Source organism: Larus michahellis, chromosome 1 (assembly GCF_964199755.1).
Source record: "Larus michahellis chromosome 1, bLarMic1.1, whole genome shotgun sequence".
Taxonomy (NCBI): Eukaryota; Metazoa; Chordata; class Aves; order Charadriiformes; family Laridae; genus Larus; species Larus michahellis.
In genome coordinates this window covers 59,134,131-59,161,970 of record NC_133896.1, presented here as the reverse complement: position 1 = coordinate 59,161,970, position 27,840 = coordinate 59,134,131, and the positions used below count along the sequence as shown (strand labels likewise).

General features: G+C 44.9%; 1 protein-coding gene across 5 annotated transcripts in view; it reads right to left on the bottom strand.

Annotated features, from left to right (window-relative positions):
• Positions 1 to 27,840, bottom strand: part of SYN3 (synapsin III) — a 202,713-nt gene that overhangs the window by 154,502 nt on the left and 20,371 nt on the right. For all 5 annotated transcript variants that reach the window (XR_012586209.1, XR_012586210.1, XR_012586212.1 and 2 more), the window contains 3 exons: positions 26,866 to 27,298; positions 13,456 to 13,513; positions 1,008 to 1,099 (listed from right to left, as the gene is read on the bottom strand). Coding sequence is in view for 2 of the 5 variants with exons in the window: in XM_074580510.1 (XP_074436611.1) it covers positions 1,008 to 1,099; positions 13,456 to 13,513; positions 26,866 to 27,182 (467 nt within the window). In the remaining 3 variants the exon portion in view is untranslated. The remainder of the gene's footprint in view (positions 1 to 1,007; positions 1,100 to 13,455; positions 13,514 to 26,865; positions 27,299 to 27,840) is intronic.

The window sequence follows — 27,840 nt, the reverse complement described above, 5'->3', positions numbered from 1 at the left end:
GGAATAAAAGGGTGGAAGGTAATATCAGGGCTATGTAAACAGAGGCATTTTACTGTCATACACAGATGTGGCAACTTACACTGCTCTTTATATAGCACCAGTAAGAATGCATCTAACATTAACTCCAACTTGCAGGTGTTCTGGTGTCAGAAAGAAGGGGAGCAATGCTTCTGGAAATTGAATTTGGTGCGTGACTGGGGAAGCATTCGCAGGAAAAAGAGTCTGATTGCAATTACGAAGCAATGCTAGCAGGGACAGAAATCCCCATCAAACAGAGATACGGTATTACCTCTGAGATATACCACAGGGCAAGGCTGGAGCATTGGGAATCTCTGGCAAAAAAGGTGATATTCCAGGGGCAAATGAGGCTGCAAGGGTCAGGATCACGGAGAGGCTTTGTGGCTACTGCAAGGGTAGTCCAGTGGGATCAGGACCTAACACAGGTAGGCTAATGAATGCAAGCCACTGTTTATGATGAAGGTTAGTTGACACAGAAGGAGAGTGGTGAGATATTGGCACAGGTTGCCCAGAGAAGTTGTGGAGGCCCCATCCCTGGAGGTGTTCAAGACCAGATTGGATGGGGCTTTGTGCAACCTGGTCTACTGGGAGGTGTCCCTGCCCATGGCAGGGGGGTTGGAACTAGATGGTCTTTAAGGTCCCTTCCAACTCTAACTGTTCTATGATTCTATGAGAGAAAAATCAAGGGAAAGGAAGATCTATTGTTCCTTTTATTGGAGGGCCTGAGGCTAAAAAGAGCCTGAAAAGGAGGTATTTGTGGTTGCATGAAGGGTCTAGGCTGGAAACAATGACTGTATGGCATAATGTGCAGCTGAGGCCTGATACAAAACCACCGAGTCACGTCAGTCTTTCCACTGCTTTCAGGAAACCTTCAAGTCATCAGGACTGCGCAGCCCTAGTTCAGGTACCAGTTAGACCCTGAGGTCATCCTTCTTGCCCCAACATTGCTCCAGGAAGCCCAGATTTCAAGACAAGCTGGTGCTCCTCACCTTACCACCTTGGTGCCGTTCCTCATGACCTGCATGTCCACCATGCAGCCGCCTGTGACGTAAGCAGCCAGGTTCAGCTCGGAGAACTCAGCCTGGAGCGGAGCAAAAGGACAGAGTGTTACTCAAGGGCAGCAGGGACACAAACACATGGACACAGATGCAGAATTGTCTTCCGCTGGAATGTGCCTTTCCTTCTTTTTCTTTTTTTTTCCCCTTTTTTTTTTTTTTTTCCTGTGAGGCAATGGGAGATCCTATTACAGCTGATTTGCCCTGGGGAGACTGCAGAAGTATTTATGGCTCCCACACTTGGGGTGTACAAGTATACAGGATTAGGCTTATTGCAGTAATAAGTACTGAAGGAATTAAGAATGAGCAAGCTGAAAAACGCATACAGGAAAGAATAATAACAATAAAAAGAGGTAAGGTCATTTGAATTCAAATTCCAAGTTTCCACTTGGAAACATCCATTTAGAATTAGGTCTGAATTGGCTGTCGTGCCACTGGCCAGCTATAAACCTAAAACAAAAGATTTAAACCTCCCTAAATAGCTAAAAAGCCTCATTATGCTGCAGGAAGGTGATAAGCAGAGAAACCCACCTGATGCGGTTTACGTATTAAGATTTTAACTATTCAAGGGTTAGCAAAGCTGGGTAGGCTGTTAACAGTACTGCTCAATTATTAAAACACTTTGTATTTTAAAAGAGGTGCGACTTACAAGGCTGGAAAGGTTGGCAAGGAATATTTAAGCTACGGGAGCAAAAGGCAATGTGCATGGGGGCGATTACGACTGCAGTGGGTGTCAGTGAAGGTTAAGACACGAATCAGAGCGATTAACTGGGCGAGAGGTGTGATAATCCTCCCGCGTGGCCGCTGGCTCTGCTGGCCCTCAGACAGGAATGCCAGCGAGACTCGACAGTCGCAGGCCACTCTCGGTGGGAGGAGGATGGCAAGATTAGCTGATCAGCGCTCATCTTGGGCTCCAAATCCCAGCTCTGGTCTTTATGAGTAAACGAGTAGACCTTAAACTAGAATGGCCTATCATCATGCCATGCACGTCCTTCCTTTCCAGCACAATGCAAACATACCCCTACAAATTCAGAATCCTATATTAAATTAGCGCCTGTATATTTAAACATAAACATACACAAAACCATAAACAATCAGGTTTCATTTTTTGAGATAGAAATTTTAGTCTTCTCCCTTTGAACAGCTTTTTTTCCCTTCCTGTTAGGTCATTTCTTCCAGACTTAGTACGATGGAGACCTGACAGCAGTAAAATCATCTTCTAACCAGTGGCTACCTAACGTCAGACCACTCGGATGATGTTGCTAATGCTTGCGATTTTATTGAGATCCTTGTACTATCCAATGTTCTTCTGATACTTCTACTAGCTGGAACCAAAGATAGTGCCAGGAACGACTTTTATACAGGAAAAAAAACAACCCCAAATTAAAAAAAGCATGTTTTGTCTTCACGAACACATGGAAAAAACTTGCCAATGGAGAACTAGTGCACCTGTAAAGGCTCAGAGGCCAGATGACAAATGAAAAAATCACTTCCAACTTCTTTTTTTTAAAATCCACATAATTTTAAAGCAATGACCATGGACTGGTGACCTGGTGATGTAATAAGGTTTCATGTCTGCGGCCCTGTGTAAACTTTTCAAAGTAACACCCTTACATGATCTTACATCATCGTAACTCCCAATTACAATGAAAGGAGGGGGAAAACTCCTGTTGCCAAGAAATAAATCTTACTTCAAACACATACACACACACACACACACAGAATGGCAGTGGTTCAGGTGACTGGCTGGCCTTTTTTATGAGACTGCACGGTGCTGTCTTGGTCACAGCCACACTTCTTCAGTGATCATATTGGACCAGAGATAAGAAAATATGCACCTCTAAAAAGCACCCGCATTTTATACATTTAAAAAATCTCAATTGATGTAGGGAGGGGGGAGTCCACCTTGAGTAAATTCAGCAAGATCAGATGCTCTGGGTACCATGAGTGAGCTCCCCAGCGGGTCAAGGCAAGCCTGCATGTGGGCTTGAGAGGCTCTGTGGAATGGGGAGATGAAAGAATGGTTTTCCCACCTCTGTCTGTGTATGTCTCAGAGTGTTACTGGGCTGGACCTTCATCTTCTGCAGCTGACGGATGCATCATCTGATGTGAATGCCAGAGCTAGAAAGGGAAGTTTTAGGTCTGTGTTTTCATGTTTTTTATGCTTTTCTTCTGTAATTTTTTCCATAATGTTTTTTTCACTAAAGAGCTTAACACTTAGCTTTGCTGGGGGTGAAAATGGACAATCTTCATTTGATGGCTGGCACTTACAATCCAAGTAAGTTGGTCTGACAGGCGTTGCCCTGAGGCAGACAGACCAAACAAAGCTGTGTTCAGACACCTGACATCCAAACAGGCCTGGGAATCCCCAGAGCTGGTAAGTACTTCATACCAAACTGCCAGGACCAATTTCAAGCTTGCTAATGTCAAGAACCAGAAGAAAGGGAGAAATCTCCTTTGGCAACCATTGTCCAGGGCATCCTGACAAAGAGGGAGGAGCGGAGAGAGGGTCCGGGGGACTCAGCTACCTCGCCCCCAAAACATCCAGATATACAATCACAGCTGAGCGACAACCCTAATCTTTTCCTGGCATTCGCTCCTCCTTTAAAGGACCAAGTTAAGGACCACTGCTGCTTTCATGTAGCTGCTTTGTCCCATCTGACAGGCCGCTGCTAGCTGGCATTTGGAAGAATCTTCAGTCAGCAGAAATTGTTTCCTGTTGATTTTCCAGTGCTCCCTGTATTTTTAACTTTGTGGGTTTTGTAGCCTGATGACTTCCCTTGGCTGGGATTTCAAGTCTGAGATCATCTCCAGCCTGCGTTTACCTTGCAGACAAAGAGGTCTTTGAAAGCAGCCCATGCAGATAGAGTGGCAGGTAACTGCACATAAAACCCAGCTCCCCGTGGCCTTGCAGAGCCATTTGCATTAGGATTCGTCGAATAGAAGGCAGCATTGCATTAGCCTGACGGAGTTTTATACTTGCTTTGCAGCAGTGCCAGTGACTGCAAAAACATTTAGGGCAGGAGTGAACCATGTGTGACAAAAGTGACACAATCCGTCTTGAAGAATAATGTAATACAGACTGTGGGAGTAGAAATATTTTGCACCTCTGTGAGACCCAGATCTGAGAGGATGCGCACAGATATTTTGAGGATAGTTCTGCTAAAAATGCCTATTTCAGGCATTCAGGTTCAGAAATCTCTCAAGATTATTTGGACTAAACCTTAAGCTACTCTCTGTTTCCCCAATCAGTGGTCTATAAGTGCTGGAGGTCTTTTTGGTGAGCTATTTTAGAGTTTCTGTTTCTGCTTGCTGATAATAAAATAAAGAGGTTTTTGTCATTTTAAATCATGCTATAGTAGAAATGGCTTGGTAGCGATACCTGTTAATGATTCATGGGAAGCACATGTTCAAGGTGGATTTTAAGCGTTTTTCATAGAATAACAGAAAGTTGTGTTGGAAGGACTTCAAGACATCACATAATCTCTCTCTCTTTCCTCATGCAGCATCAGCTCTACCTCTGGCTGTTGTGTGCAGATACTACATAACCTTCTTGTACCTTCCACAGATGAGCAACCTCCTCAGGCAACCTGTACCTTAACAACCTTGGAAAGTTTTCCCAATGACCAACCTAAATCTCTCCCCTTGCTTTTTAAGACTGTAATTTTTTTGTCCGTTACTTCCTCCTGCAGAACCTGAAGACTTACCCTTCCTTCTTCCTTTCTTCCCCTAGAGAAAACCAACCCCATTCTTGTAAGATTTTCTTATAAGTGCAGTTTTTCAGCACAGTGATCACTGTTGTTGCAGTCACTGGGATTCTCTTTGACAGGTCCACAACTTCCTTGAGCTGTAATGACCCGAACTCACCATGATCCTTCAGCAGAGACCTGACCATTGTTGAGCAAGATGTAAGGCCGCTCGCCTTACACATAATACTGCTGACTATATGTTCCAGTATGGATTTGTCATATGTGCAGCAACATGAATATTTTTTAACTCATATTCTGTCTGAGATCTGCTGTAATCCTTGCATTGCTTTGTCTAGGCTACTGACTTGCCTTCAGTTCCCCATCTTGTGCATTGATGACTGGTGCATAAGGGGGAGATTCGTCAAGGTCAATAAAAACCTGATGGGAGGTAGTAAAGAAGATGGAGCAATACTCCTCAGTGGTGCCCAGGGAAAGGACAAGGGGCAATGGGCACAAAATGAAATACACTAAATTCCATGTAAACACAAGAAGACTCCCTTTTTATGTAATAATGGCCAAACACTGGAATAGGTTGCCCAGAGAGGCTGTGGAGTCTCCATCCCTGGAGACATTAAAACCTGTATCGGCCATGGTCTTGGACAGCCTGCTCTGGGTGACCTTGCTCAGAGCAGGATCTTGGACTATGAGATATCCAGATGTGCCTTCCAGCCTCAACTGTCCTGTGATAAGTTTGGTATCTGGCAGAGGTCCTTATTAAAGTTCTTCCTGCATGTCAAAGGGGAACCCAAGGAAAGCATCCCAGTTTGCTCCTTGAACTGATGCTGAAGGTCACTTCACCTTTATTGTGGCACAGGAATGCAGAATGCAAGACAGGTTTTTGGATTTGTGTTTTGGGGACATGGTGGCTGACTTTTTTTATATTTTTTTTTTTTTAAGCAAGCAGGCTTAGTGTGTCCATGCAGCGACATGCACATTGGGTGTTTTTGAGCAACTAACCTTTCTAAGCCCACGTCTGTACATAACCTAACTAAAAGCTACTCAGGGTGGTTATTGCTTAAAAGGGAGACACAAAGTTGTATTAGACTTCTGTGTGAATATTTGCATATATACCGCACGTACACAAAAATAGCAGAGGGCGTTTCAGCACTGCCAGGGAACCTTTGCACTTTCCTCACTGCAACACACCGTATGCTGTAACACATACACTGGATTTTGGGGGGTTATGCCATCAAGTAAATCACAGCACTGAGCTACCACTACAGTGTGCAGCTTTCCATAAGACAATGCAGAGTACCCACACCAGGATCCTGAGCACAAGTTCGGTAGTTACTCTGACCATTCCCTCTCACCCACACGGGCATGGAGGAAGGTGGGCTGACTCGTGGCATTGAAGCCACAGGCGGCTTGCAGGGCACTGGGTCTCTTGCATGGCCAGAGCTCCCCAGTCTCCATGTCTCCTTTGGCTCTCCCCTACCCACTGACTGCGCTCTGACCAAGGCTCTCCACTCTCCCGGTCTTGCTCCTGGAACTCCTCACTAATTCTCGCTAAATCTCTGTTTTTCTCCCTCTGCCCCATGACACAAAATGCAGTCAGAATAACAGGCTGGTCTGTGTCATGGCTTAGGCACTTGGGATGAGGATTTACTACTGTCTAATCAAATCACATACATTCCTTAGTGGATTTTATGCTTTAGTTTTTGGTGGATCTTCCAATATATGTAAGGAAAGAGAGACTTTGGCAGACACCAGACTGCATTCCTGTAACCGCATATTTCGCTACAACTATTACAAGCATTTCAGTGGGGAAGCAAGCAATCCCTAAATCCTGCACAGACAGAAGGGTGAACAGACCGCATGGATGTGAACAGGGGGAGGGCTGGGGCTGTGCATGCTTGGTATGCACACGCATGCAGAATTAGAGATTACACACCCTGATTCCCCATGTCTCTTTCCTGAGACATTTTTACTTGGGGAGGCACCTTGCTCCCCACCTGCTCCCAGTACTGGGATTGCTCTCTGGGAGAAAAGGACAGAGAAGGCCCAGCTGGGAGGGGGATGCTGCTGTGCGTCTCCAAGGGGAGCTTCCACAACTGCTCTTCACAAGTCTTGAGGCTAGGATGCGTGCTTCCAGGCTACAGACAGCGTGGATGCTGAAGGTCCACATGCCTTGAATCATGTGAGTCCCTTTTGGTGCACCAGCTCTGGTGACGTTTGGAATTGTCTCTTAAATTTTCTTTTCAGAAGTTGTGTGACTGCCTGAAAACTGGAGCTCTATCACAAGCATATTTCTAAACCTTTTGATCCCAGGAAATTGCTCACAAACATGAACTCTGTTAGCCTCCAAAAGCCAAGGGAAATAAAAAAATCAAAGATAATATTTATTTAAGAAATTAATGATTTTTGAGTCATTCTTGCTATTTCTCCAAGTCCCTTTATTCATGGTTTCTGAATGCTTGTATGTGACAAAGCTATGAGAACTGCTGTGGCTGTTCTTGAACTGTTTTCAGGCTTTCAGTTGGAAAAAATCCCCACTCTAAACATATAATGAATAAAAATTACGCAGTTATTTGATGAGAGGCTAATTTTCCTCTCATCACATGCAAGCCTACCAGGCTCTACCTTTTGAAAGGACCACTTTGTGCCGCACATGAAAATACCTCTTTAGGATGGGAAGTACAATGGAGCTGGAATTCATGATTTGTATTACAATTATCTTCTCTGAGCGCCAAGTACAACTTTTTCCTGACAATGCTGCCAATGGAGTCACAATCTATACCACAAGACTTTTCCAGACGCATGTACATAGGAGTTCACTGAATAATCATTCCCTGAAAATAAACCAGGCAGAGGGAACAAGTGAATGAGCTGTGTGAGAAGAATGCATGTCAGACGGACAGACGGACCCACCTCATCACAGCAGGAAATGGTGGGAAGGAGACGGGTGGACAAACAACAGGAATGAAAATTTAGATGAACCTTAGATCAGCCAATGCCAGGAAACATGCCTCTGAATATATTAAAATGCCTTTGGGAATTATCTGAAGGAGAGGTACCCTGAAGGTGGCAGAGTCTAAGAAATGCTGCTTGCTCTTGCCTGCTAGGTCTGTGTTCTCCTCTCTCCCTCCTGGGATCTCGTTGGTCAACGCAGGGGACAGGACTGGAATAGCCCACCAGAGCCATAGGGTCTAAGCCCTTGCTACTGCAGGAAACATGTCATGAAACCTCGTCTTAAAACAGTGTATTTATTAAAAGCATCCGTGTCTGCTCTAGCCTCTGTGTTGGCAGGATAAACAAACTCAACTCTTTCAGCCTCCTCTCACAAGTCAGGTCTCCACGGTCATCCTAGTGACCCTGCTCTGCACATCTCCTTCCTTGTGGGCATCTCTCTCCCAGACAGGTGGCAAATGTCCCACTCATCTGGCCATTGACCACAGTGTCATGGTCTGTCTGATGGATCTGTGGCTCTTCAGGTCTCAGCCCTGGCTCTCCTGCCCTCTTCTGCTTGTACATGGGTGTGCTGGGGATTCACAACCATGCAGCTTCCCCTTTGTGCATGGAGCATGTCTAACAGCCAAGGAGACCCCCACTCAGGGTATGTCAAGATCCATATGGGAAACCCCAGAGTTATATGAAATCCTTAGAGCATGCAAGGCTGATTTTTACGTGGGACAAGGCAGAGAAGGTGGGGAAGAAGGTGCTGAATTGCTACCAGTTGCCTCTAGCGATGGAAAACGTTTGACAGAGCATAAGGAATTATGGTATAATTCCTTCTCTTCCTGAATATATTCTGTTTTCTAATGCCTCCTGTCCTCGGGACAGTGAAGGACTGAGAAGAAAAAAGTAAAATTAATTTTGGGAGAGGCTAAAAGCAATGTGGTCAACTCCTGTGGCACTTTAAGATTCTTCTTTAAGCTCAACTTAGCCTTAGAGCCACTTAATCAAACTTATACTTTTCATTTCTAAAAGAATTTCTCTAGCATTTGTTTTTCTAGAAAAAAGAACTGGAGATGTTTACACTGCAGTCTCAAAGCTGGAATTCACAAGGCAAGTAAAAGCAACAGTATGGATCAAAATCTAAGAACCTTATTTTTAGCATAAAATAGTGATAGCATTTTTAGACGAAGCTGCTCCTTAAAGCTTGGGGGTTTACCCACACTGAGTAAAACTTAAACCGTCATGATTTTAATGGGAATAGGTCAAATAGATTTTCACTTTTTGATCAGTGCTTCATTCAGTCCTATGGAATGACTATCATTGCTAAAGACAGACTTGTAGTGGAAAAATATACAAATACTCAAAATGTAAACCAAACTGCCTCCAAAGAAAAAGGGGCCCTGATTCAGGAGAGAACTTGCACTTGCTTCCAACCGCCCCAGCCCCGACTCAGCCCTGCACCTCTTCCCCTGCAGCCAACAGGGAGAGGGCAATGGCGTTGGCATGCCTGGGTTTCAGTCAAGGGTGGGCAATAATAAGTCCCGTAGACTCTAAAGCGTATTAATAAATAAGTTTTGGGTGTTACACTGAACGTTAGAAGAAACAAAGGTGGAAAGAAAGTCAGGCCTCATGTTCATTTTAATGAATGACAGGAGGCAGCAGAGGCTGGAGAGGGTGTACCCAACCCAGCATCCCTGACAACTCTCTCCTATTCACTGACACCAGGCAGTGCCCACAGAGTCTCTTGTCTCTTGCTAGTGGCAATGGACCTAGCTGAAGAACAAGGGCCTGGGCGTGGTATTGAGGTCATGCAATTAATTTCTGTGCTAAAGAACCAGAAAACCTTCTTTGAGATTCCATAAAACCAATTTTCATACAACCTGAGACTTACAGAAGCAGCTCCTTGAGCAGCAGAACGGCATTTAACAGTCTCTGCCCTGTGCATTTACCAGTGTCTAATACGAACTGAATTTACTTCTTGTAGAAACTTAGGACCTTGAAATTTCTGCCTGTTTCTCCAATTCAGCTGAAATCAGCCAATGCCTTCCCCAGTGTTGGGTGTGGGGGATAGACGGGGCGAGACAGCATGATCACATACGTCTTGCATTCCTCGGATGACAGCCAAGGGGGAGAGGCAGCTCAGAGAGCTGGTAGGGGTGTATAACCAGATTAGATAACTGGCTTCCCGCTGCTGAGAGAGGGAGAGACAGCGCTGCTTTCAGCGCTCCTGCTCCATTACAAATAAGTGATGTCATGACTTCAAAAAAAATATCACCTACTATCCTACTATCCTGTTCTGCTTCCCCCAGAGATTGCTGAAATAGCTTGCTAAGAAGGAATTAAGATGTGATAGAGATGGAGATGAAAGAGGAAGAGAAAAAGCAAGAAGGCAAACTCTTCATTCAGTTTAAACAAACTACAGAGCACCCTGGAAGAATGGCAAAAAATCAGCACGATGAGAAAAAATAGGGCAGTTGCTTTTTCCCAATGTGGTTTTTCAAGAGTATTTAACATTTGGATATTTCCTTTCACTGCTTTCTGCCATTCAAAATTTTTTGTTATAAGTAAAAGCTTTTCAGATCAAAAGTGTTTTTGCCAATAAAATATAAAAGAAATTCCTAAGGCAAACCGTATTTCTGGCTGAGTAAATAATGTGTGGTTATCTGAAGCAGGATCAAATGGAAAACCGAAAAACTAACTGAATTTACCAAGCAGACCAAGTGGCTCAAGAGGTGCCCAAGAGTCAAACCTTCATCTGAAGCAGTTTATTCAGAACAGAACAGCCAGGTTAGGGCTTGTGCACCATGGCACAGTCTGTGTGCTGTTCACGGGACAGTTATAGTAGCCAAGACTGGTGAGCAGCCAACTCAAAGAGAAAGTTTTGGACCAGGAAAGGTTTTTTCCCCATAAGGATACTGTGGAAAAACATTTTTTTTTTCAGATTGAGAGGGTCTGTGTTCAGCCTCAGGGGACTCATTCCACAACAGTTTAGGCTCCTGGATTGTGTTCGAGGAAGAGGATGAAAAAGCAAGGAAGGCTCCAGATCATCAGGGTAGAAGCAATGAATGAAAATTAAATATCAAGAAATACTGATCAAGAATGGATGGGCAAAAAAATGAAGGGGACAAAAAGCCAGAATTTGAAGAAAGAATTGCCCCCTCTTGGCCTCAACGATATGCAGGGGGGCCTGAGGTCAGATTCGAGGACTGCCTGTGACAATGCAGCTTCTGTGTTTCCCTTGACAGACAGCCATGCAGCTGGGGAAAGTGATCATCCCTTCTGCTTTCGAGGTCTGGGGAAGTCAAGAGCAGTTCCCTGATCACTATATGGAGGCTTGGCTGCCTGATCTGAGGGGCAGGAAGGGGGCAAAGGGAAGCAGCCAGGACCCTTGTTCATTGTTCTTCAACTCTCCTTCCCACTGTGTGCTTCATTCCTTTGGGCAACGCTGCAGTCACTATGCTGAGTGTTTAAAGAAGGCTGCAAGAGGCCTGGCGATGGTCCTCACCAGCAGAGTCACACCAGCCTTATGGTCTCTGCTTGGCGCAATTTGGTGTCTTGTCTCAAACATGGACATTCAGCCTAAGGATATGGACCTGTTGGAGCAGGTCCAGAGGAGGGCCACAAAGACGATCAGAGGGGTGGAGCACCTCTCCTATGAAGACAGGCTGAGAGAGTTGGGGTTGTTCAGCCTGGAGAAGAGAAGGGTCCGGGGAGACCATATAGCGGCCTTCCAGTACCTAAAGGAGGCTTACAGGAAAGGTGAGGAGGGACTCTATCAGGGAATGCAGTGATAGGATGAGGAGTAACAGTTTTAAACTGAAAGGGTAGATTTAGATTAGATACCAGGAAAAAAATTTTCAATATGCGGGTGGTGAGACCCTGGAGCAGGGTGCCCAGAGAAGTTGTGGCTGCCCCATCCCTGGAAGTATTCAAGACCAGGTTGGATGGGGCTTTGAGCAACCTGGTCCAGTGAAAGGTGTCCCTGCCCATGGCAGGGTGGTTGGAAACAGATGATCTTTAATGTCCCTTCCAACCCAAACCATTCTATGATTCCATGATTCTATGTGAAGGATTTCAAGAGACAGACTGGGAAAGTCTCCTTGAAAGAATCCTTGGGGAAAAGCAATAAGCATTTAGTGATAGTGATGATTACGAGGGTCATTACTGAGTTTAACTCATGAGGGATCAAGAGTCCACTTCTGCCCTTCTCCACTCACCAATCATTTGTAGATAGTTCCTTTGTAAAGACCTCAAGTGCAATAACATTTGAGGAGAAGGACTATGAGGGGAAAGGCAGAGACTGGAGGTTTAGGAAAGAATTACCATGTCTTTTTGAAGAGTATCAGGTCTAGTTTTGAAGCTGACCCTGCTTTGAGTGGTGAAGCTGGTTGGATCAGAGCTTTGAAGGGCAAATCTGAATAATTATTTGATTCCATGGTTCTATGTGAGAAGTGTGATTATTATTTTTTTTCTATTATTTTTTAGGACATTTACTGAGGCAGCCAGCAAAATAAGGACTTTGATAAGAAAGTGCAAGTGAGAATTGTTTTGCTAATACCACCTAGTACTGACAAGTGTGATACCAATAAAAAGAGGAAAATGAAGTGTTCATGGTATCATATTTGAGAAAAAATGACTTGCTAACTTTTCTGTTCCAGACACAACCTTTGATCAGAACATGTATGCTCCTGTATAGTCCTAAGTAACTGAACAGCACCCCTTTGAAAAGAGAAGGAACACCTTATCAAGGGCAATGGGTTCTTAGAAAGTCTTCAAAACCACTGCATTAATAATTCTATACACACATGCACACACATGCGTGTACACAACACACACACATACGAGGTAGAATCAACAGCTTTATAAAGACAGAAGGTATCAGGTCATTCAAACTACATTAACCAGCTTGCTTTATCCATCCAAGCACTTTTATAGCCCTAGTTAGTATAAAACAAGCATACGATCCCTTCAGGATCACCAGCTCATCTCTCCATCTCTCTCTTATGCCCGCTTTCAAGTTTGGTGCCTGCAGATGATTATTAATAATCATTACTGCTTTGACAACAGCATCCAAAGTCTCAGCCAATTCTGGGACTTCATTTTTACAGACACTGCACCAACACAGAGAGGAGGGGACAGACCCCAGCACGAAGATTTTTCAACTGAAATGGATGGCTGGTGCCAAGGCTGACAGAGAAACAGAATTTGTCCAACGCCTTGCAGAGCACATCAAAAACCAGGCCATAAGCCTCCTTACTGTTCTTGTGGACTTTCAACAGCTAAAAAGATTTTGCCATATGTAGTTATTTTGCATACTTAAATCAAAGGCTTTAGACTTAAATCAGGGTAAGTCAGAAGACCTGTATAGCTTACATGTGGAACATAATATCACCAAGATGTACTGTGGCACACTGGCTTTGCACCTTTTCAGGCATATATATGGAGCTGTGAGGCAATTTCAATTCTTCCAATGGAAGAAATTACAATCTCATCACCAAAACAAAAAATTTCATTTTAAGGTGAAATAGCGACTGATAACTGCAAAGGTAGGGAGGACAAAGGGACAGCCCAATAAAACATTTTCATTTATAGCGTCCACAGTTCTATAAAATAGACATGTCTTAAAATTCCTTGTTAGTTCCTTTCTTCAAGAGATGAAATATCCACAGAATATCTGTCATTAAAACCTCAGCCCTGTCCTCAAACATTTCTTAGAGCCAAATTCAGTTGTCACTGACCTGTTCCACTCGGATATCAAATTCTCCATTCACCTTCTTCCCCTGGAAATATTTGGCCCTGCGAAAGAGATGGGAGAGACAAACATAGTTAAAGAAAGCTTTTGGCTTTCATTACATACTGTTTTGCTTCTGCATTTCCCTTTTCGCTGAAGAATTTCTATCCGGGTCACAGCATGTTTTCTTAATTCCTACCTTCTTTCAGCTTTCTGTTCTCCAGGAGAAACCTGCCAAGCCGGATGAAAACCACATTGGAAAGCTCCTTTAAGGCTTGTGACTTTTTCATTTTATTTTCAAACTGAAAACCAAATGCTCTCCTAATCTTTTCCAGAGCAACAACTCTAATCAATGATTCCTTGCTATATCTCATTTAATACTCAACCTTTATTCTGTAAAAGGAGGAGAGCAACATCTGGCATGGCATTGGAAACTTCTGATGTTGAGCAAGGATCTTTATCATCACAGCTGCAGTACTTACAAAGCCTACTCTCTAGCTCTCTCGCCCTAGAGGTGCTTTTTGATTCTGTTTGTCTTTCTGCTACTGGTTTAGAGAAACAGTATCTGCATCTACAGTGTCACTAATGAAGGATCTCTTCTCCTGAACTGAGAAACTATGTTTCCTTTGGAGTTGAACAGCCTCATGAGAAGGACATATATCTTCCATCACCTCTGCTCCTACCTGTCTATGTTATGCAAGCAAGAAAGCACTTCCAGAAGGATCAGTTGTTTATGACTGAGGAAGGCTAACAGTACTGTTGGAGAAGAAAACATAGGAAAAGGGCAGGCAGTTTTAGCTTTTTTATTCATATTTGTGTATAATGCCCCTTATATTGATTGGTCAGCAGGGAAATTGCCAATATAATTTCCCCTGTGAATATTTCTCCCAATTTTTCACCTCGCCAAACCAGCTTGACAGAAGAAAATATGAATTTATTCTCAGACCTCCCCCCTAAAACTTCAGGTTCCAAAAAGCTCTTCTGTTTGGAAAGCATTGAAAACACAGTTAAGCCCTGCAAGAGCTGTTTCCAGAGACAAAGTAACTCTCTGCGTTCTGTTTCCAATTGGCAAAGAGAGGACAGAATAAAGAAGCAAAGGAAAACGAGGGGAAGCCGGCTTTGCTCCCTATTTTACAGTATTAGCAAAAAAAGAAGCTGGCTCACATTTTTACTATGTGTCTATTTGTTCCAATAAAAAGCAGGAGAGACAGTAGGAAGGCAATTTTCCCCATGGCTGAAACACACCAGTTTTCAGCTGAATGCTCCCCTCCCCCAGAAATGTGAAATGTAAGTTAAAAAGTTGTTTTGTTTTGTCATTCTGGCCCAAAACCAAGCCAAAAGTTTTCATTTTATTAGAAAAAGACATAAAAAATGTCAAAAGTTTTCCGCACTGCTCTGACGAGGGTATCTGAAAGCTGTATCATGCTTCCCCCTTCTCAGGCAGCCCATCCATCAGCATGGTGCTAGTAAGACCTCCGCACAGATGTCAGTGAGGGACGGTGTAGCAGCCAGGTGTGACCAAGACCAAGCGGCTCGAACAATCCCTGTCCAGTATAAAAAGCAGAGCTGTGGCCCTTTTTCCCTCCCTTTTTTGAATTTATGGCTGTTGCATGAAAAAAAAAAAAGCAACTCAAGAAACAAGCTGAGACATCACACTTCTAATAATAAACAGGAACACTAAAATGCACTTAATAATTCCATCGTATTTCTGGAGGCATGGCTGCAGAAAGTCTGGCAATATTCCTCGCTCCTAAACATTGGGGATACTGCTGGAACCAGTGACTTCTCAAAAACTGGAATAAGCTTTAAGTGGGCCCACAGGAACTGGTCTGAAATTTGAGGCGCACTATTCATTGGTACAAGCTTGTTTTTATTCCCAGCATGCTCATAATGAATGCTCCTTACCCACATTTACGAAACACACTTCCTCCCTCTATGGCCTCTCCTCTTTGACGACCAGCTGGTTGCAAACTCCTTGGTGCTGCTTTGCTTCAGCTTGTAATGAAGTGTGATTAACCACAGTCTTCAGCCCAGTACAGATGGAGCAAAGAGGCTTCCACTGCCTAGTCCAGGAAATTAGCCTTCACATGGTTAACAAATCCCGTCTCCCATCTCTACAGTACTGGCTCTGCTCATGGATAGTCACACAGAGGGTACATCCAGCATGAGGAGTCACTCGAGTAGAGCAAAGGACCTCAACTTAGACACTGCGTGACCTCTCCTTATCCGTCTTTCCACACAAGTTGTCTTATCCCGTGTCTCAGATAACTCTCCTTTAACAGCACAATACATCACTTTCTTTCAAAGGCAGTCCCCCAGGAGGGTTAACCTGCTCCGAGTGTCCCTGAAGACTACAGGTGCTAAGCAATTTGCAGCCAAATATTTTGGCCAGCCCATCATTTTGACACAGTCCAGGGTAAGAATGAAACACTTCTTACTGAAACATCCCTGAAATGGATGGAGTGATGTTTTCAATTTGCACCTGGGGTTTTGGAGCCCCTGGGTAGTAGGGCCTATCATGTTGAAATGAAAAATGGCTTTAGCTTCACCCTGGAGCCCCTGAGACTTCAGTCATTGCTGATGCTGTGGAAACATCATGTTGCCTTCGTTGCAAGAGGAAGAGTCTTTTGGTCAGTACTGCGCAATGTATGAAACGGCTTCTGGTCTGTACAGTGGACATGAGATGGAGGAAAGGAACACTCTGCTCTGGTGGGGATGCAGGAGAAAGATAGATGGATGTTTCTGGCAGGTGAGACCGTGCAAGAGTGGATGGTCTCTGCCCCAAAACCACCTGTGCAAGACTCGTCCAGACCTCTGCCTAGGAAGTGACATGCTGCAGGGTTATCTAGGCAGCTTGTCGTGCAGCAGGGGAGCGTCACCCAGAAGAAGTCAAAAGCCATTCTGAGGAGCCTCAGAAGTGGCCCCATTAACCTCCAGCACAGCCAGCAGCCAGTGATGAGAGGAGCAGCTTATCGCCTTGGAAGGGGGGCTGTCTGGCATCCCCCATCTTGGGACACCGGGCAAGGCACTGGCCAAGCAAACCCACCCCCTCTCTGGGGCAGCCTGCAGCATTGACCACCACTCGGCTGGTCATGCCTTTATTTTAAAGCGTGTCAGATGTTCAACCTGCCAGAACACAGCGTTATAATTTGGCTAGGCAGGGTGTAGATGGGGTGGTGCGGTTGCTGTGATCTCAGTAAATCAGCATGTAAACATGTTTTGACTGAAGAAAACTGCAGGGCCATGCTCGAGAGCAGTTCCTGGGTGGGATTTACAGTGGTAGGAAACACATTTAAATGTGACCGCACCGGCTGGGAGGGAGGAAGCACCATAATAAACAGCCAAAGGTTTGCCCTGGCTTCCAGGGAGGAAGTTTGCCTTGAACCCCTCTCTCTTTGTGATGAAGAAGCCACATGCTCTGGAAAAGGACATATTTTCTGGGTGCAAGGCCATCAGAGAAACATAACTTCTGCTTTCTGCCTCAGCCCTGACATGATTACAGGGCCACAAGAAACCTGATGCCTCTTCTTATGAAGTAATTTGGAAAGAATAAAAGCTTATTTTCCAGAGCTGCCATGAAACAGTTCTAGTCTGCTTCAGTGACTGTGGTTGGAGGAAACATATACACAATTTTCTGTCAGATATGGAGTGTATCCTTAATAGGAGCAGGGAAAAATAAATGATCAATTCACCTCCAATAACCTAAATAAGAGCTGATTCACAGAAAGTTAATGCATAACATTAGTGCACGCCCATAGGTGTTTGCAAAGCATCTGTCTGAGCAAAGGATGCCAACACTGATCCAAGACTGCAAACATACCTGTAAGACACTCAAATACCGGAGTTTATCCCTCTGGTGTCACCGACAGCTGGGACAGCTTGTGCTGCACCTATGCGAGGGCTGCCCAAATCACCATGCTCCCCTGCACCTTCGTACTAACATCTGTAGTCTGCAAACGCAAGGATTCAGTCCTCACGGGTGCCAAGTCCCCCGTCAAAGCCTGGTGTGTCACCAGGCCCAGGGGAGGTAGAGCTGGGCCAGTGGGCTACAGGTACAGGAGCTGGGGCCAGCCTGCACCGCTGTGCTGCTCCTGCGTCGTGGGGAAACGCGGCACAAGGGAAGCAACTCCCACGTGTGGAGTAGGGGCTTCCAGGATCAGCAGCAAAGGGCCAACACTCACAAGCTACTTCTGTTAGGAGCCCAGAGATCACCTTGTAATTTTTCTCTGAACAATAAATAACTGGTTACTTCTGCCTTGTTCTCTTTCTGCTTTGAAACAGACAGGTGCAATGAGTGCTCAACCTGTCAGCCAACACACACGCTCAGCACAGGAATTCGGGAGAAGCTATTTGTGCAGAGCTTCTGCTGTCTCTCCTGGAGTTATTTCTTCTCTCTTCTTTTTCTCTGCTTTTTTTCTCTCTGTGCAAAGAAGCATATCCAAGCTGCTTCAGAGGACTGCTTCAGTGTCTTCCTATGGATCTGTGGGAAACATGAGGGATGCAGCTGGGGACTGCACAACTTCTGCCAGGCTGAACAATGCTCTGCACAGGTGAGGAGCAGGAAAAAATGCCCAGGTATCAAGCACCAGCTAGAGAAAGTGCCCAAGCAGCTCCTTCCCCAGGTACAATGCCACTAGACAGCAGCCCATGCAAGCAAAGGTGCAGAACACCGGCCTCAGCATCGAGAAGGGAGTATCCAGGAAGGACAAGAGATTTGAAGGGATCCTGATGGCCTGGAGGAGGAATGAGGTGATTCAAAGCTTAAAGCTGTTCCTGCCAGTCCGTTAGCTGGGTGAAGCAGAGGTTATGACAAATTACGCAGCTTTGAAGACAGGCTGGTGTTTTCTATCAGATTCATGGGACTTCTTCAGGGTATCCTGTAAAATAGTGCCTGTGTGAAACAATTTTCTAGGATAGGAAGAGATCAAAGAAATATAGCTCAAATCTTCCTGTGAGGCAGCTCAGTGTAGCTGAGGTAGCAAAGCCATTGCAGTTGCTGGTAGTATGTCTTGGAGTAACTGGGAAGCCATCCTTTAGACAGATAAGCTTGAGCCCAAATGCCCTGTGATGTGAATGAACCCAGGCACTTTTTGTGGCATCACTGTTGAACAGAGGCCTTGAGCTACACACTCAGGTGGAGGCTTGTACCTTCACCCCAGAAATGGGGTCGGCATCACTGAGAGCGTGCCAAAGAAGGGCACTGGGATATTGTAATAGCAAATTCTTCCACATTCTCTGACTGAGCTTGTGCCTCTGGAGCAAGACACAACAAGCAAAAAAAGCCAAGCCACACTTTGGATGGAGACCACTTCTCACCCAGAGCGGGAAGCAGCCTTTCCCACCCTGCGGAGGGACCGGAGCAAAACATGCTGAGGAGAGGGAAAACGTGCAGGAGTCTTGGGGAGAGGTGGGCAAGGGAGTGGGTGGAAGAAAGAGGGAGACAAATGGTGAAGAAGAGACATGGGTAAATAAACCAAAAGGGACCCACGGGTAAATTCTGGAGTTATCTGAATTATTTCCCTGGAATCACATTACAAATATTTCTCTCAAGCCCCTCGGGAAAATAAGGCGTGTAATTCCTTTTTGGATCAGCCTGGAAAAGGCGAGGCTGAAGCCCCCTGGACTGGGTGTGGGGGGAACTAGGGGAGGGAGGGGAGGGGGTTAGCCACTGTACAAAATCCCCGTGTCAAAGGGCCTGGGGGCCCAAGTGATGCACAAGGCACTCACTGTATGTCCGCATTGTCTCCTTCATAAAAGGGGCTGGGACTGGGAAAAAGGAGGCAGTTTCCAGGATACTGGCCAGCAGCCGCTGGAATGCCCCGACCCCCTCAGCCCCTACACGCTATAAAGGCAGTGGGGAGGGGAGGGGTGAGGAGAGATGCATTTGTGCCCTTTTTTCTTCAGGGGTGAACACAAGGAAGGTTTTCCTTTCAGGGGCCAGCCCTCAATCCCTTCACTGCCTCTCCCCGGTTTAGTAATTCACAGCTGCAAATAGTAAGGACTTTTGAGATGGTCAAGTCCTGACTGCCCAGGGCACAGGGAAGAGAAAAATCGTTCCACAAATGCCGGGGTTTGCAACCTACTGGAACTTTTGTCCACATCCGCTTTGGCCCAGAGACCTTTATGCACTGTCCATCTCTGGGATGGATTCGTTGGTATTTAATATTTATTCTGTAGGAGTACCTTGGGCCAGGGATGGGGGGTATCAGGATGCTAAATGTGGTGGATAAGCATGATGGATGTGTGCTTCCATACCTCAGAAAACAAGGTCTGAACTAAAGGTTAAATGGAACACAGGCAAGTGCAGAAAGAAGGAAAGGGTACCTGCACTGTACAGACAGACAGGGAGGAACCAAGAGATACACCTAAGTTTTGGGTTGAGTCAGAAGGTAGCCCTGAATACACTGACAGCCAGGAGCTCCACAAAAGTTTGGGAAAAAACTGGGTTGCGGCATTGCTGCGCTCAGTCCCGTGCCTCCCTGGAGAGAGATCATCTTGCTCTCGGTGCTGTCACCACCTGGCTTGCTGTAGCCACCGAACGAGAACCATCTCAGCTGTGCTGAAGGTAGGTCCTCGGTGTCCGAGGTCGGGCCGTGGGAACAGACCGCCTTTGTCGCCTTCTGGGAAGAACTACAAGACCCAGCCCACTCTGGTTACTGGAAAACAACCCCCAAGGCATTATTAGTTATGGGATCACACCAAGGAAAGAAATGCCTCTGCTGGAGAGGTTTGTATTGGGCTGTGATTGTGGTATGGGTTTTCTTTTTTTTTTTTGGACAAAGGAAGTCCTCATGGTGAGGTCCTTGATGAGGTCCGAGGTCCCACCCTACAGGGCTGGAAGGATTTTCTTGGCTTGAACGCACACAGAAAGGGAAGCTTTAGGGCAGGAAGGGAGAAGGGTTTTTTTAATCTTCTTTTGTGAGTCCTCCCTTTCTCTCAGGGAACCAAAAGCCTGTTTTCGGGGGAGACCTGGGTTGGCAAGCCACCAGCACTTTAACGATTGCAGACACAACCATTCAGGCCTCTCTTTCTATTCAAGGAACTACAGAGTTCCATACAATACCGGCCTCCCAGCATCTTCCTGTGCCACCTCCTGCTCCTGAAATGGGCGTAATCAAAGCCACCCCCCTCAAGAGAAGAAGCACTAGTTAGTGCAGTGCTATTGCTTTTGGGCACGGCTTTTTGTGCTTCTCTGAGCTGTCAGGGTAGAAAGGACACTTTGCTGTAGGTCTGATCCCCATCCCCCTCCAAGGCTCCACCGTGGCCGCATTCCTCCTGGCCACAAAGACCCGGGGGTCGGGGGGTGGCAGTGGAGGTGGGGGGCTGCTTTAAGTACAACATGAGGCAGCGATTTTATTTTGCGCATTATCAAAATAGTATGTTGCTGGAACTCTTCTACATGGCTAAATCTAGACGGTATGGCCTGGAGCTGTTTTCAAGGGGTATCATTTTGTTGAGGATTGGACAACACTTTATTCCAGCCCACTTCTGCCCTCCTTGAACCTGAGGAGCAGGGGAACCAGGCTAACTTGAACCAACACTGGTTGCTGGCTTTCAAGCAGAAGAAATCTGGCTCACAAACCTTGAGAAATACATCTGAGGGTTTCTTTTATTTATTTATTTTTTTAATATGTACGGAACTAGGCAGGACATTCTGAGGTTAAATTCTATGCATTTATAGCAACTCTGGTAAAGCAATTAAGGTCCCAGATTTGACTTGCATTAGCATATTTATAACCTGGTGGGGAATGTTTTCCATATTCCTTGTGTCTATTTTTGTAATGATACTAACCCTTTACGTTTCTGTATCACCTTTCATTCAGGAGGACTAGATCCCAAGTTGCTTTACATATGCAGGACAAAAATACAGGCAAGACATGATGGTGATATACCTAAAACAGATTGGAAAGCGACGTGATAAATGCAATTTATTGACTATCTTCGACAGCCTTACCTCCTTTTCACCCCTATGCCTGTATGCTGGGGAATACGGAAACTCTTCATGCTGCTTCCAAGCGTGCGCACACACACAAATTTAACAGAAATTTGCCTCCTCTTTCCCTAAAATTCCTTTCTGCCCTCAAGTCACGCTTGGCATGAATTATAGGTACAGAAATATTCAGCCCCAGGCAGGCGTGGCTAAGTGATGAAAATGTAAGATTTTTAGCCAGATTTGTGAAAACACAAATTTTAGTTGTCAGTTTTTTCAAATTATAGCCGCACGGTTGCACAGAACTTGTGAAACCTTAAAAGATCAACCCTGTATAATAAAAGCTAATTCATAATCATTTATTGTCAGTTACCACCATGTTCGATGATTTGTATCAGGAAATATAGACAAAACTTCGCAATTTAACCTGCAAATTCCTGAGGTGAAACTTGAAGTATCAGTGCTGAGAAATAATAAGAAAGATAAATGAAGTCCAAAGCCAAAAGCTAGTCCAAAACTTCCCATTATATTTGAGTTAGGTACAGAAATATTTTTCTTCATGGGAGCCTTTGTATATCACCTTCAGCCTACTGAAAGCATGAAATGACTCATGACACCCATTGAATATTTTCGAAATGGAATTCCTTGCAAAAAAATTAGGATTTAGGAAGTCCCATGTTACTAAAATTCAGTATTAGACTGTTATTATTCGACCAGTTATATTTTTGGACAAATAACATATTTAAGGTTCAATATTGTCATGTACTATCAGAAGTAAAAATAGTTTTATTTTAATAAAAAAGGGTTGATAATTTCCTCTGAACAGTATAAAACAGTAATCCTGTCAGGTCAGTCCATAATTAGACCTGAATCATGACATTATTGTTATACAAAGAACCATTTCAGATGTATTAAGAGGATTTCATTCAGCATTAATCACAGTTTTTCTCTTACTTTGTCTTTAAATTTTTGGAGACAGTATGTTCAGGCAGATTTAGCTGTAAAGTAAATGGGAAAATGACAACGCAATTTTGCCTCTCCTAAAATATCTTCTGTGGCTTTTTTTTCTGTGAAACATGGTACAATCCTCATGTGTAGAACTGCCGCACATAGGGCACATGTATTTTGTGCAAGGCAGCACGTAACACTGTTAGCACTTGAAACGGCCTGAAATTTGGACAAAACACACCAATGGCTTTGAAAAGTGCTATGACATATTTCGCAAATGCAACCAAGATATCTAACAAACGCAACAAGAACAACTTTGTTATGCTGTCTGGTCCAAAAAGCAATGCTTTTAGCATACGTTGTTTAATAGGAGCCTTAGATGTGCTTGATCGCTTCCCAAATAAGCTGTTTAAACATGAAGCATTAGGCTAGAAAGCTGAGCACTTTCACAGAGGACGGGGGTTAACAATTCACAGTACCAAATCCCACTTGATCTGCTGAGAAATTCAATCCAGCAAGAGCATGATTTTACTTAACAGCGCGTCGGGCGAGGAAGTTGCCAGAGGTGGGACGTTTTCCTCCTGGCTGAGGTTGGGCTGCCGGAGCTGGCCCATCTGCCATTACATGGAGTCCTGCCATTCGCCTTCCTCATGGTCCCGCTCCCTTTTGCTGTGTGTTTGCACGTGCATGTGTGCGTGTATTCATGTCTGAACTCCTTTTTTTTCTTTTCTGGAAGCTGATGGAGGTGAGCTGTGGATACATTTTTGGAAGTGTCCCAAGCCACAGATACTCCTGTCCCACAAGAAGGTGCCTCATTCTCCAGGTGGAGGCTACCTGGCTGAGATATGTACCGTGAGGTATTTAAAAGACGGGTAGACGTGGTGCTGAGGGACATGGTTTAGTGGTGGTTTTGGCAGTGTTAGGTTAATGGTTGGACTCAATGATCTTAAAGGTCCCTTCCAACCTAGATGATTCTATGATTCTATTAATGACTAAAGAAAAGCAGAGTTTTTCCCTACCATGCCAATGCATTCACTGCTGTGGGTGCCTCTGAGGGCTGCCTGTCAAAGCCAAGAGCACGAGGGAGCCGTACAGGTAGTGTTTTCCTCTCATGCTCATCCTGCCTGTGTCAGATTCACTGTTGTGCTTCCTTGCAATGCGCTAGAGCCGGGTCTTGGAGAAGGATGGAAAAATTGTCAAAACATTGCCACTTTAACAGAAAGTTGGGTGAGTTCCCTTGATTTTAATAGAACATACCTTTCTTCTACTGCTGCTAATGCAGAAAGCATCTGATCAGATTCTGTGAGGCTCACACTATTTTTATAGTGCTTTGGAATAAACCAGAGCGTATTGCACATAAAGAGTAGTAAGGATCTTACGGAGGAAGACAGGCCATGGATTCCCAAGGATGCGCTTCGCTTCATCCAGGCCTCTGAGAGAAGTTGAGTGCTATATTGTGTCATCAGAGACACAGTAGCTCCTTAAAAATAGAAAGGATTGCCATTTGTCACTTTAAAGTGCACTTGCCTAGTTGGATTGTTAGAGCATTTCATCATGCGCTTGTGCAACACCTCGCCATAATCCACAATTGCAGCTCTTTGCCTCTGCTGTAATACAAACAGTGATGATAAATTAATGTCTGGCTTGGCAATATTGCTACAGTCTCCAATTATGAGAAAGTGTTTTCACGTAGAGAAGCGAAATCAAATGGCAGATTCCACTGTCTCTCACCCTTCCTGTCTGCGAACAAGCTAGTCCTTGTTGTGAACCCCATGTAACTTGCTGTGGGGGAGGAGGCATTGTGAAAGCCCCCCGCCCTTAAAATAAAGGTAGTGCTTCAGTACTTATTTCTTGGGGATCTTTTCTAGTAGAGTTAACTATTTCAAAAGGAGAAGGAAAGGGTTTCTTGAAAACCGAATACAAAGGTTTCACGTGTAGCAAGAACCAGAGCGGGCAGAGGTGAAATGCGTTGTAAACATGGTGCTTCTACCAAACCCAAAATCACCAGCACAGAAGTAACAATACGTTGTTGTTCACTCTCCAAAGTCTGGGACTGTTTCCGTACGTGACGCAGAGAGGACAGCCAGAATCCCCGGATAACCAGCTTTTTCAGCTGTGCTCTCACAAGGCAAACATTGCTGCCCTCGCCCTGGTCAGCTTGAGCTCACATAACACCCTGGCTGAGACCAGGAAGACGACTGGCATTGCTCAGAAGTACCTTACCAAGAATAAACATCCAAGGAGCCATGGAGCCACTGCTCTCCAGTGCTGCTCTCAAGGGCTCATTGAGTTTCCTGGAGACATGAAAATCAACCGCCAAGTAGCGCTCCTGGCCTACCAGAGTGGTTGCATTTGTACGCTCCCTCAGAAAGGGCCACATGCTACCTTTAGGCTGGGGAAGTTTTTAGGCATGTGTTTCCGGCCGTGCTACAAAGAGCCATGGAAACCTGTGGCAGGCAAGGGTTAGCAATGTTGCCTCCTTAGTTTTCCTATCATACATATGTCAGGATATGGTCATGAATGCATACATTAATTTTGTTCAGTGCCCTCACAACCTGAGAGAGACTGAAGGCAGGGAGCCTTTGCAAGCAGCATTATTTGATATCTGCAAGCTTGTGGATAGAGGCAGCGAAGGGGAAAGGGGTCCCCTATCTTGTGTAGAAACTGCTAAGTTATAGACAGCAGAAGGATAGCCTAGACAGCAGGATGCGTAGAGTGCTTACACACGAGTGGAGGAGTGAAGACAGCACTGGCAGCCATACCTCCTCTTTATATTTCCCAGCTGCTGCTCCTTGGGCAAGCTCAGCTCACAGACCATGAAGTCTGCACGACAGAACAGCAGCTGGGAGATATAAAGGCAAGGATTTGATTGCAGCGTGTATTTTAAAACATGAAAACACTGCAACGGAGTCCAACCCCTCCTTGTCCTTTCCCCTGCCCAGACTACCTTCAAAACCATTAATCTCAAGGAAAAACTAGATTGGCCTTTGAGATAGGGCTTTCCTCTCTGATTACAGTGTTTGGACTAAGCAGTGCCGGCTGAGCCCCAGATGCTAGACTGTGCATTAGAGGCACTCCCATCCCCAGCTGGAGGATGCTATGTTAAGGGACTGCCACCTGGCAGCATCTTCATGGAACTGCAAAAACGCTAAACAGAGACGGAGGTTGGTGAGCATCAGCCTGCTGGGAGACCTCCAGGTGCACCCAGGAAGGAGAGATCAGGGTTGAGCCAGACCGGTGTTGCCAACTGAACTATCTGGCGTTAAGAGGCTGCTATGGTGATAAAAGACAATAGGCCAGTGAAACATTTGATATGATGACCACCTTATCACGGTCTTTCCCACTCAGTTAAAAAGTTGTTTTTCCTTTGAGGAAAATCCCACTCTTTTCCCTCTCTTACTTCAAGTCGGCTGAAGAAGCCTGACCTAGTTGTACTCAGTCATCGCCCCTTTTTAGCTAAGAGATGAGCTCTTGTTTTGTGAAGATACACCCAGGGAGGCAGGTCACACCTTGTTCCCACTCTCCTGGGAAAACAGAGAAGACCAAAGGTGACAACTTTACTGAAGAGTGGTGTGGGATTAAAAGGACAATAAAATAATATGCCCTGGACAAGACCTGGTACTCCAGATTCTTTAATTTTGAAATTCTCAATACAGTCCCCTTGCCTGTGCTACCCTACCCTTTTTTCTGTGTTGTGACAAGTTAGCAGACAAAACAATGAGCATCTTCTGAATAGATGTTCTGGATTTTCCCCTAAATAAGTCTCTCGGCCAGCTTGCCTAAAGCTTTCTAAACTGGCTGACTTTGAAAGGGAGCACGCAGCAAGCAGTAAGTCATTTCTCTAACATTTCAGAAGACTTCAGTTGTCCTGCCCTTTGGAAAGTGTCCTCTGCTCACAGGAAACAAACTTCCAAACTTTTATTTGTAAACAGAGACCTGCATGAACAAGACAAATCTGAGGCTTAGCTGAGCCCGAGAGCCCTTTGCCAATAGCCACTATGCTTAGCAGGTGAAGGGCCCTTGACCAGCAAATGGACTCCAGTCATTACTATTGGTAGTAGTAGTAATCTTGGGTTAGCTTTTCATAATTTATATATAAATTTGCATCCAGAGAAAAGCTCAAGAGAGATTGATAGCTGGAGAGAATGAGTCCCTTTTCATTTTTAGAGCCAGCACAAACAGGTCCTGAATCACACCGCTAACACACCTTCAGCTGTGGCCTCTTAGGGCCATTGCTAGATGTGAGAGCTCAGCTAAGCCTGCTAAGCCAAGAATGCCTTACATGTGCTCATATATTGAGGCTATTAAGAAATTTGCCGATGAGTAACAAATTAATGTTTTTTTCAAAGAAGATATGAGAAAAGCCTACTCTGCCATTTATGCATATCACTGTTCAAACATCAATGTGGAGCTAGAATTGGTGACCTAGATGTAAAAGTATCTATGTATCCCCCTGCAGATGCCCTGTGCTTCCCAGATCCCTCTCATCCCCCAAACTTTGTAGAGCTGAATTTATGAGGAAGGATCATGACGACTTACCAGTCTGTGTGCGCATCATCGATCACCAGGAGGATCTTGGGTTTCTGGGCCACAGGTGGTGTGGGGCTGGCCGAGTGATCAATTAGTCCTGCAGCCGCTTGCGTGGTTTGCTTCATGGCACTGGAGATGGAGCTGAAGATGCTGGTGCCAGTAGAGGAAGAGTGTGAGGGTTGCAGTGGCTGCGGATGCTTTCTCTCCGTGGCAGGAGAAACCGGGGAGCTCGTGGAGTTGTCAGGGCGCTGCAAGTCCATCATGTAGCCATTGGGCAAATTTGCCACAAAACTACTGTCTGAGAGACGCCTCCGGAGGAAATTCATTGTTGCAGCGTTGTGTGGAAACCTTCTCAGCACGAGAGAGGCTGAACAATGGTGTCACCAGTCCTGGGTAACGCTTCTGTGTGCGTGTAGTTTTTCAGCTATATTTTCCTTCTCTCCTGTGGGAAGAAGAGTCAAAGACATATGTGTGAGATACATACTGCGAGTCTGAGATAAGAAAAAATCTTTTGGCCTTTTAAATGGGTACCTTAATCAACGATGAGAGGAAAAAGGACTATTGGTTTCTATGCAGTATGCTACACTGGTAAAGCTAAACAGGACAAAGTATGTTTCATGGCTCTCATCCCAAAACATTTTCCGGTCAGGGCAGACCAGCTTGCACTAGCTTAGGGGCTAACAATTCTATACTTGTTCACTGTGGAGAAAGAAAAATTTTTCTGACTGTAAACGTTAACTTTCAAAAGAGAGACAGCTTATTTCTGGTATTTTTTTTTGTGTTAGAAATCACATATGCTTGTTACAGAATAACCAACAAATGATCTAGTAGGATAAAAAGTTTTATCATCTTTGTCAGGTTTGTAAGTAAGGCTCTGAATTTAAGGAACAAATGTCCTAAATTCAGATAGCACGTAGAAAATAAATAGTAAAAAATCCCCACACATATCTTGATCAAATTCAGTGGCAGCTTCAAACTACTCGT